The following is an 11,460-nucleotide window of genomic DNA, read 5'->3' on the forward strand; positions in this document are numbered from 1 at the left end:
AAAGAACCTGTCTAACCCCTTAAGAGGTTTGTCATGCAACATTTTCAGCTAACAGATCCTTAGGATTTATAAATATCTTACCATGAACGCTCAAAAAGCTTCCCAGAAATCAGTGGATTTGTTTTGCTTAGTGCCCAGGTAGCTTTAGCTGCGGTAGTGCTGAATGCCACTGTTCATTAGTACCGTTGTAGATTCCTCCATAATTGGCTTTTCTGAGTATCATCAGTGCAGTCCGTGGTGGGAAAGAGAATTCAACTCTGTTCTTCTTAAGCCTTAAGCTGGCAGCCTAGCCATTTGACCAGTCTTCTCCTAAAACTTGAATATTTATTCAATATTCCATTTTTATGTCTATACTCCTAGTGTTTATTTAGGGGGAAGAAAACAAAAACCAAAAAGAAAATCATCCAATGTACTTGAATAATGTTTATCACGTATTGGATACCTGAAGTTGATACGACTGATAGAGTTGGGTAGGGTGGATTATAAAGTTGCTGTGGTATGAAAATAAATTGTTTCCCGTTGCGTTTGTTGAGTGTGAAAAGGTTCCCCATACATATACAGAGCATTGTTTTCACTTCTTACACTTATGCTGCATCTGTACAGTGAAGCTTTTGGTTTGTCTACAAAACCCAAAACTACAGAGCAGCCATTGGCAGGTTTTCATCTGCAGACAGGTGGGGGGCAGAGGGGTGTCTTACTCAGCTCTTCATCAAAGGAGGGGCTAAAATGTATATGGAGTTATTTTAAGGCTTTGGAAAATATTTTAGCTTTACGTTTCAGTACTTCATTTCTCAGTAGAAATAATATACTTTAATGAATTAGTATGTGACTAATCATTTTACGTTTCAAAACAAGAAAAATTACGGTTTTGTGGAGGTACGTCTATACCAGCTGGCAATTTTATGTATAATATATGTATTTTTATATACACACACACAAAATATAATTCAAGTTGTTGAAAAGTTTGGCAGGTTAGTAAATCTTAGGCTTTAGACCATCATTTAGTATTTGGAGATTGTACAAACCTGTGATTTTGTAGTATTGTGTGAGTGTTTCCACAGTTTGTGATTTAAAACATGCTTTTGTTGGATCTGACACTATTACTGCATCAACGTTAGGCCTCTGTTTGTGTCACAGTGTACGTGAAATTACAGTAACTAACGCACAGTCGTGTTCATCGAGTAGCAAATGCCATTTAATTGCTGCCTAGCTTTAGAAAGAAGTTATTGGAAGTGCTGCTCCGTAGGATTTTGACTCTGCATGCTCATCATCTCAGCTCTTTGCTCTTCTTGGGTTTGAGGTCAACTCCTTGGTCTCATTTGTCCTCATAATACCGTATGCCATACAGAATGTCTATATTGGTGTTACCTGAATAGAAAGAAAATAACAAGTGTTTACAGTTTTAGAAGAAATGTTTTATCAGTTCTCCTATTCCCAGAATTTTTTCCGAACGTTCTTTTGTAACTAATTCTGTGGAGTTGGAATCATCTGTTTTTCAGAATACCAGCGTCTTGTTTACTGATTTTTATTCTTTTATAGACTTAGCTGAACTGAATGACTCACAGCAGGGTTGAAAATCATCACATGCTTTTATCATCAACATGCATCCCACGCAGAACGCATGTGTACATCCCGTGTACGTTACATGGGCTTTCATTGAGCTAAAGCTTACGGCCCGACTCGTGTCTTCTTTTCTGAGGTTACACAAGCTGGAGGAAATCATATTAGATACTTTCAGACCAAGAAGGTGGTTCAGATTGGACGGGGTTTACAATCACTAGAGCAGGATCTCTCCAGAAGCGATAAAACGCCGTCAGTCAGCCGTTCAAGTCCCAGTCTACCCGAATGGCAATAATGGCCCAAGCGTTGAAGGGCTGCGACCCGCCCCGTGCCACCGGGAGCTCCTGGTGCGTTCCCGGGTGCGTTCCCGGCCGTCAGCGCCGGCTCTGCCTCCTGAGGCTCCGCGGCCGTCGTGGGCTACGGGCGATGGCCAGACCTCACAGCTTCCCCTGGGCCACCAGCCCTGGTTCTCACCAGAGCTTTGCTTGAAGGCTCCACAGAGCCCGTATGGTTCTGTAGGTAGTTTCTGCTAAGAAGAAGAAATCGTGTGATGTCGTCACTAAGTATAGTATCTATTTTAATGAGCTAAGGGTAGTGCCTAGTTTAAGTGTTGTATCTGGTTTATGTGTGGGCAAATTAATTGATAAAGTTGCTAAGTGCCCTCTACCAGTGAAACCGAGCAGGGAGGAAGAAGAGAGCTTCGCTGGGGCCGTGCCTCCACCCGGATCCTCGGACAGCCTCCTGCCCTGCGGTGGCTGAGATCATCTGATGTGCTCTGGCCAGGAGACGTGCGAAGGGAAGGTCTGGGACCTCTTCCCAGACCCTTTGCCAGCATTAAGGACTATCCAGTGAATCAGCTCCCCTGTTGTTCTGGTGCAGGCTGGACCCGCTGCCCTCCAGGGCATGGTGCAGAGCTCAGCTGGGCACTCGGACTTCTCGGACGGGAGGGGGGCTGTGGTTTACTCCTGTGTTTTGAGGACTGCAGTTAGCGTAGCCTTGGGATTACCAAAAATCTGCATGGCTTCATCTGGATTCTCAGACTTGCCGATGTGATTGTATTTACAGCAGATTCAAATAAATGACAGGCTGACCCATTTCATAACGTTTATTTTAACCTTCTGCCCAGAAATGGTAATAGTTTTACATGAGGAAAACTGCTGAGCCCTGTCATAGGATGTGTTTAAATTACTCAATTTGAAAAATGTAAGATGCCCTTTGATACAGCGCAGAGGGGTTAGGAGAAAATTTACCAAAGAGCCAAATAGTGGCTTTGTCTGAAAAGCCCTGAGAAACATCCTGCAGCCGAACATCTTACACTTACTCTTATTTCATGCAACTTACCTCGTGTGCACTTTGCATTCTGGCTGTTAGTCCCAGATTGCTGAAGTCTGACATAATGGCAGCGTTTCTGGGTTCATTTCTCTTAACTTATACGGGGATTCAATTTTATCTGTGTCTTTGGTTAGATTATAATGTTGAATAGGTGATGTCTTAAAAAAGATGACACGTCATTAATGAAAAATAAATTGCTAGCATCACTGTAGAGAGATTGTGTAGTCACTGCATTTGAAACTCTTTTGCCTATCCTTTTCTCTACGAAAGTTTACATGGAAAAGCATGGATCTCTTACATTTTTCAGAATCGATCTGTTCTTCTTGTTCGTTCCTACCCAAAACGATAATCCTGCAGTATTCACAGGAAGCAGCTATAAAAACACATGTAAAGAGGATTGTTGCTTTAGGCGAGGTACTAAATAAAAGGAGAAGTTCCTGTCTTGATGTGAGGTTTCATTAAAATAGAAAAAATAAAAGAGGAAACAAAAAAAAAACCACCCCACATAATGTTTGTCATTCTGATTCCAAGTGAGTGCTTTCCAGGATTTTCCTTTGCTTGTCGACATGTCTTTCCATTTATGATTGGAAACCTTATTATTACAGTAGAAAGGTAACAAAATGTAATTGCAATACTGGGCATCTCTTTAAGAACGGAAAAGGATGCGAGAAGTGTAAATCCCTTTGGAAATCAAGGAGTTACGGTACGTTGATGCTATCACTAGTGGGCAACTACGTGTTAAATTTAGGTGGGCTTCTGAAAGGTATTGAAAGAATTAGAGAAGTCTCATCTCTATGATAGCATGCCATTCTTTGTATGGATTAAATACTTCGGGACTGCCAGACTTGGGGAAGTTTTGTCACACGGTGAGTGGACTTGATTTTGACGTCAAGTTTGTGACGAACTGTTATGTGTTGTCTGTTGATAAGAGAGTTGCTGATCAGTCCTTGGTGAAGACGGGCTTCTGGTACAGCACTGGGGGGTCGGACGTCACGCTCCCCTCGTGCTGCAGTTCTAGGCCAATGTTCATACGTAGTGACGAAGGCCATCACCCTGAATAGGTTCACTGGAGAAAACCAGATTGCTTTTCTGTGAGGCACATCGAGTACAAGCTTGTCACCTGCCTCTACAACCACCGCTGCTCTTGAGTGAAGCGTGCAAAAACTTGGATTGAGAATTTTTGGATAGTTAAGACACGTAACTGATTTTCATATTCTTATTTCTCAGGCAGAGAATGAATCTACCCTGTATGTACGAGCAATGCAAACATATGCTCATGGTTGCCCGAGAGCTATCACGGCTTCAGGTCTCATATGAAGAGTATCTCTGCATGAAAACGTTGCTTCTCCTCTCCACAAGTAGGTGAACAGTTAAATACCTATGTGAACAACGTAAGTTTAACTTGCCAGTGTTCCGAGTGTGCGTGTGTAGTTTAATACTGTGTGAGGTGTCTGATAGCAAATAAAAGTCAAAATGTTTCACTTGGCACCTGACTATGTGAGGTTAGTGGAGGAAGTTTTGCGTTTAGCAGATACCAGACATTCGTGCTAAGATCTCATGGATTGTGTTCAAAACTTTGCAACTCCACCAGAGGCACCTAACTCAGAATTGCAATTTAAAATTCTTCAAAAATGCATCACAAACTGGCTGAGTGGTTCAGGACCCAAAGAAACGGGCAAAGCTATGACTTTATGCTCATGAAATACTTTTTAAAACTAAACCAAACCAAACAAACAACCCAACAAAAACCTAAATCCCAAAACAAACAAACATAAAAATCGCCAAAATAACACCACCACCACCTGTGAGGAAGTTCTAATCCAGTTAAGCAGTTTCCAAAAAAAAAAAAAAAAAATATTACCAAACTCCCCCAGAAGTTATTTAAAAACTGTTAAATACAACTGCAGCTTTTTGTATATGCATCTAAAAAGTATGTGGTGGGATGCTGGATTTCTGACATACATCATAAGCTAGATTTATATAATATACTGCATGGGGGGTTTATGGCTTTCAATAGGATATGCTGTGGTTAAGTCACAGCTTAGTGTCTGTACTGCATGAAAGGTCAAAGAACAGGGTGAAAATAGTCCTTTTAGAATAAGCAGAAATGCCCTGAAATGAGACATTATGTAAATAACTTTTACAGTGATGCTTGCACCTCATGTTTGTACTCATTGGCACCTGCTGGTTTTTTCCTCTTGGTGCACGTAGGGCTGTAGCCCCCAAGGGAGCTCCGTTGCCATCCAGGGACTCGGAGCAGTAAAGAGTGTGTGAGTGTGTGTGCTGTGAGCAGGTGTGAGTTGGGCACCTCACCCAGCCCTGCTCAGCCCATCCAAGTGGTTGAAGCGGGTGTCTGTCTGTCTGTCCTGGAGGAATCCCATCCCGGGGTCATCACACCGATACCCACGGTCCCGCGGGACGGAGAGCTGATGGAGGCAGCGACGGTAGTTTTCCTTTGCTTGACAGATTAATTTTGCTTTAGTGTAGTGACAGCTGTGCCAGCATGCTTTAAAAGTATCAGTAAGAACAACAATGCAAGTAAATATTTTTCAGCATAGTACTTCGACATGATGAAAAGTAAATATTTTTAAAAGTTTAACCAGCTCGTTACAGCGAGAGCTCAAACATTCCTTATCTTTAGTATTTCCAGCGAATAATGACATTAATTCTTGTACACAGATGAGGACTGGGTAGCTTTGGGCTGTTCCCCAGTGAAGGCTGGAGGATCGTGTATGCCAGCGGAGCTCGGGGCAGGGAGTGTGGGCAGGAGAGGTGTCGGGCAGGGATGGCACCGGGATGGCACCTCCTCGCCTGCCGAGCCCACGGCTGGGACAGGGGCTCTTCTCGGGGGCAATCTCGGCTCCGCGCTGCCGTGGGCTTTGTAGGAACTTGAAACTTCCCCGAAACTGCAGATCTAAAGCAGTTTCTGAAATCTCTCCCAAAAATTCCTCAAGTGTTTTGGGTGTGGTGTAAGCCAACTTTCCTTACAGGAGTTGGAAATTTCCTTGAAGGAATTTCAATGGTGAAGAGACTACACGCGTAGAAATGAGCTCATTCAAGAGTGAGGCATGGCAGGCACGGGCAGTACCCAGCAGAAGGCCTCTTTGCTAGGTTTATAGCAAAAGACAGTTTATTTTCATGTTTCTTTTTGAGTACATACGCTGTGGAAGTGGTACGTTGTGGAACTTCTGAAAATTGAAGAGCTGGAATTTGTATAGCTTTTTAATCCACGACTTCATGATTTTAATTTATGTTTATGATGTTTCTATGTAAGTTTTCCAAGAAAAGAGGAAGAATAGGAGGAGTAAACCAGGAATCCCTTGTGGGTCTAGACACGTAGCTTACACATAGGGGTAGCTCACAGACCTTTTCCATTTAAATTATTGAAGCAACAGTTGACATGTTGTCATCTCCTGTGTAGACGAGGCAGAGGAGATGCTTCACTCCAACATCTCACGGATGCTGACAGTGTAGTGAGAGCTGGATTTTTTCAGGAAGGAAGTGTGCTTTAGTGGCCTCTCTCCTCTCTTGCTGTCAGCCAGCTTTGCCTCAGCTTGCTCTCTTCTCTGTCTTCAGATCTTTCCATTCACTTCACCAAGGTAATCAAAGGCTTCAAATCAAGCATCTTAAGGACCGCTGGAGTCCATGTGCTGGATTTGTCTGAATTTATTTACTAGTCCTTGGCCTCCAGAAGGACCATCTTAGTAGGAGAACGTAGGCACAGGGACTGAACATGGATTTGAGTCTGACTGAATACGGGCCTTAGGCCCCACATCTTGGGTTTCTAACCTACAGCTCCGAGTCTGTCTGGCGCTGTCTCAACGTCCCATCTCTGTTCCAAGAAGCTCTGCTGAGAGCCGGGTCCTGCCTGCCTCGGGCAGTCGGTTTGTTGCCCAGTCTCCGTTACTGCCTTGCCTGGGCGCGTTATTTGATCCACATCAAGACGCTTGGAACTAGGTGATCTTTCAAGGTTCCTTTCGAGCCAAGCCATCCTGTGATCCTACCCTTGCTCTTCCCTTGGCACACAGAATTTTTATGGAATCTTCCCAATGTCACATTTCCCCGGACAGAGGGGGAGAGGAGAACAGAGGAGCTCTGGCCCTGGTGCTCCTTCATCAAGGCACTTCCAGGGCTTGGTGTTGTTGTCTCCATGTTTTGATTCCCTTCCCTCTATTTCTTGTTGCGTTACCTTTGGGGTTTTTTGTTATTATCTTTATTTTGCAGCAATCCCGTGCTATTTGTTCAGTGAGTCATCCGTCTCGCTTTTCGCTCTCTTTCCTTGTGTCTCAGCTGTCCTTTCATTAACTTTCAGTCCTTTTGGTCATTTTTGTGTAACTAAGAGAACCTAAATAACGACACAGTTCATAGCTGTATGATGTCTTAAAGGCTCGTATCAATGTTGCAGTTCCTAAGGAAGGCCTGAAGAGTCAATCCTTGTTTGAAGAAATCCGTATGACGTACATTAAAGAGCTGGGAAAGGCCATAGTGAAGAGAGAAGGGAACTCCAGCCAGAACTGGCAGCGATTTTATCAACTGACTAAACTGCTGGACTCTATGCATGATGTAAGTTCTTAAATGAATGCTGTAGACGTTCCAGATAAGTAAGTTTGGGGCTATGAGAGTAATCTCCTCTATCCTTTTTTTTATTTAAAGGGATAAGGGATAAGTATGGGGGCAGGGAGGAGGTCGTGCTCCCCTACTAATTGAGAGGGGTGAACGTGGTGCGTTCAGACTACTTCTGCAGTGAGCTCCACAGCAATTAATGTTATAATTAATGTAATTTTCAGTCTCTGTAGTTTTTAGAAATGATGTTGCTTTGAAATGGAGGAACTCTGAAATTTTAAATGATTTTGCAGCAGTAGCAGAGATGTGAAGTTTAAAACCAGTATTACCCCAGAGACAAAACTGAATTTATGCTGTCGTTTGAAATCACGTTAAAATAATGCATCAGTGCTGTTGTTAGTATTAGTAGCAGTCTAATTTTGCAAGGAATTTCAGAATTCAGGCTGTCTCCTTTTGCAGGATGTACTCTAAATTGTGCGTATCATGAACAAAGGAGTCGAAGTAGCGTTTAAGCTGCATAAGGCAAGGGAACCTTAGAGACCTCAAAAGGATATTTTTTTTTTTCTTTTTTATTGCACAGAGCACTGGGAAGGATCTCATTAAGCTTATCCATGTGTGTGTTATTTGTGTGCGAGAAGGGGAATTGATAGAAAATCTCTTCAGTGTTTGTAAAGACCTGGCACGGTCTGTTTACTTGTGTTGTATCAGGCTGCTGTTGACAAGAGTTACTGGTTAAAGTGGGACTGGCACGAGGTGTTGCCGGGGGCACCGCGCTGCCCTGCGCCGCCAGCGGCTCCGAAGGAGGGTGGGTGCTGGTTACCAGTGCTCCTCTTGTGTCTTCGTCTGAAAGTAACTGTTTGCTTCATCACTTGTAGGTGGTTGAAAATCTTCTGAGCTTTTGCTTCCAGACCTTTTTGGATAAATCCACGAGTATTGAGTTCCCAGAAATGTTGGCAGAAATCATCAGCAATCAGATACCAAAATACTCCAACGGAAATATCAAGAAGCTCTTATTTCATCAAAAGTGACTGCCTTAATACAAAAGGGTTGCCTTAAGAAAACGTCAGATTGATAGCTTTTTTTTTTTTTTTTTGTAAAGAGAAAAACCTACCAGACTTGTTAATTCTGTCCTTGCAGCAGTGTACCTTTTGTAACGATGCACTACATGTGGTTTAAAGAGGGCCAAGATTTAGGCTATAGCAGCGGCGGATTTCTCACATTTGGTAAATAATTGGGGAGAAAGGAAAGGAAAGTAAATCTCATTTGTCAGAAATTGTATCTCTCCCTTCGTGCAACATCGGCGGATGCATGAAAACCACCGGCGACAAGCTCTGAGGCTGTGTTACGAACATTCTGCTAATTAATTTCTGCAGTTGGCTGGAGACAATTTTGTAGGCTTTTTTTTTTTTTTTTTTAAGTAAAGTGTTTTGGATTTTTTTTTTTTTAAAGTTAAGGTAGCGTTTTGGTTTATGCATGTAACCTGAAGAAAGTTTACAAGTGTATATCGGAAAAGGGAAGTTGTGCCTTTTATAGCTATTACTGTCTGGTTTTAGCAATTTCCTTTAACTTTATATACCGTGAACTAGGCTTGTTCATTTTTTCTTACATAATTTTTTTGTAATACTTCAAGATGCCTATTGTACAGCTGGTTTTTTAAGGTGGGGCAGCTCGTAGCTTTCCTAAATGACCTCTAGACAGTAATCCTTGAGTATATCCATGTGAAAATGGGTTGGGCTTTTCTAACCTAATAGCTTTCACCTGTCAAAGTGACCATAAAAATTTGGCATTTTTTAAGGGCCAGGGTGGGTGGGAGAACACTCCCAAATCTAATTTAAATAGATGCGAATGAAACAAATACTTTTGGTATATGTGCAAAAGCGTCGGATATGCAGATTCATAGAAAATTTACTCAGTCCTAACCGGATGTAAATGAGCAGGTTCTTTTATATATTGAGAAAAACAAGCCTGATTTTTGCATATAATGCAACAGCCATAACTAGAAGAGTCATGGGCTGCATTGATGCCAAGAAGATCAGTCCTGACTGCCCATCAGGAAATTTTCAGGAAAATATGCATAGCTTAGGAAAAGTTTACTTCTGTGTGGAGAAACTCACATTTTCTATACACTTAAGTCTATCATCATACAAGTATATATATGAAAAAAATACCATTGACTTAAGAGGCAGACGTGAAATTACGCCCAGTGGTTCGGTTTCGTTCTGTTTTCTCGTATCGATTCCAGGAATCTTCTCCTCGGTGAGACGCCCAGCGCCGCGCGGGCAGCGAGGCAGAGCAGCTGTGCCAGCGGCCGGCACCTCTGGATACCCAGGCTCCAAACTGGTGTGGTTAGAGACCCATTTTCACGTCTCCACCTCTCACTGACTGGTTCGTCCTCTTTCCTGGAGAGCAGGAAAGCTCCGCTACTGATTCCGTGGTCTTAGAGTCGTACGTCAAACTTTCTGTCTTTGTAAGGCTGCGTCCCTTCATATCGAATTCCTGGCGTGCCATAAAGTTCCCATAGGTCTTGTGAATTTCTCCTTGTTGCCATCGAGAACTATATTTTAAAACGTTTAGAAGCTGTAGTAGCCTTTTCTACGTGCACCTTAACAATTTTCTGTATCTCAAAATTTAAATATTTACTAAGCCACTCTAAAATCTGATTTTTACTCAAAGTGGCCAGATTATTTGTGTAATAGAAACGAGAAAGATCATCTGATAAAATACAAAACCTAATATATTTTTATATTTAGTTATAGTTTCAAATATGTATAATTGGTATATTCGCTGATCTGAGAAAAGAAGGGAAGGGCTACTGCAGCTTTAAAAGCAATTTATTAAATGATTGTAAAATAGCTTGTATAGTGTATAATAAGGATGATTTTTAGATGACAGATTGCTTTATCATGATACATGTAATTATATTTTTGTAGGGCTCACAACACGCTGAATGGTAACCCGTACAAGTTGTGGTTTGTCTGGAGGTAGTACTGACGGCGTCGGTGTTTAGTATCCAAAGAAGTACTCTGTTTAGAAAGGAAAACCTGTGTTCAGTGGGTGTTTTTTAGGGTTGATTTTATGTTTATCGAATCACTGTGTAAAAATTCAAGTTGGAGCTTGGACAGAATACTCCTATCTGTATGGTTGGTTACCATTCACGAGTCATTGCTAAATCAGACCTCCGCTGCAAAATACGGAAGCCGGAAAGATGCGTGTGTGCACGTGCACACGTACACCTCTGAACACGCGGGGTTAATTTCATATACAGCCTCACGTACCACAGCAAGAACAGCTTTGAAAAATTTGGCAATAATACACATACAGGTACCAGCAATATGTAAATAAAGAGCATAGGTTGTTCACAACACACTAGTACCTTTCTATTGTTCAGCAAAAGTTTGTTTCCGAATGAAACAGGAAACTAAATTTTCATCCTTTCTTAAATCTCTTTTTGAATGTTATACCTATTAAAAAAAAAAAAAAGATACTATATTCAGTACTTTGGAGTAAAACGTCATCTTTAATAAAAAGAAAAAGTAATCATTCTCCTCTCTTTCAATGATCTGTAAAGAAAATGTACATTTTGTAGCACTTAAGGTAAAGTTCAGTATTTTAATTACAACTTCCAACCCATCTCAGTGGGAATATTCACGCGACCCGTTGGAGATACAGATAGGAGTGTCGGACTGTTTGGTTCCAGGTGGGCTCTTCAGTTAAAAGGAAAACTGTTTTTACTTTAGAGAATGTTTTTAAAAATTGCATCCCCAGATACCTCAATTTGAGCTTGTGTGGAAGGGGGGGGGGGGGGGGGGGGGGGCGGTGAGCGGGGGCGTGCACGCGGGTGTGCAAATGATTGTGCATTTGTATAGGCAAAGAGAGAAAACTTGTGGTTTTGCCAGCAGAAGAGTAACTACAGTGGATGTGAACAAATGATGCCTTTGGAGAGCTGGTGGTGTAGGAGCAGAGAGGCTCTCTACCCCCTTCTGTCTAGATACCTGTATGTTCATT

At 42.1% G+C, this 11,460-nt stretch overlaps 1 protein-coding gene across 2 annotated transcripts in view; it reads left to right on the plus strand.

Moving 5' to 3' along the window:
• The window catches only part of NR3C1 (nuclear receptor subfamily 3 group C member 1), a 68,747-nt gene extending 57,752 nt beyond the window's left edge, over nucleotides 1-10,995 (plus strand). For both annotated transcript variants that reach the window (XM_086621750.1, XM_086621749.1), the window contains 3 exons: nucleotides 4,120-4,250; nucleotides 7,298-7,455; nucleotides 8,331-10,995. In XM_086621750.1, coding sequence (XP_086477876.1) covers nucleotides 4,120-4,250; nucleotides 7,298-7,455; nucleotides 8,331-8,483 — 442 coding nt within the window. In that variant the 3' untranslated portion in view covers nucleotides 8,484-10,995. The remainder of the gene's footprint in view (nucleotides 1-4,119; nucleotides 4,251-7,297; nucleotides 7,456-8,330) is intronic.
• Nucleotides 10,996-11,460: the final 465 nt, after the last annotated feature.

Source organism: Tauraco erythrolophus, chromosome 16, assembly GCF_009769465.1.
Source record: "Tauraco erythrolophus isolate bTauEry1 chromosome 16, bTauEry1.pri, whole genome shotgun sequence".
In the NCBI taxonomy this organism is placed as follows: Eukaryota; Metazoa; Chordata; class Aves; order Musophagiformes; family Musophagidae; genus Tauraco; species Tauraco erythrolophus.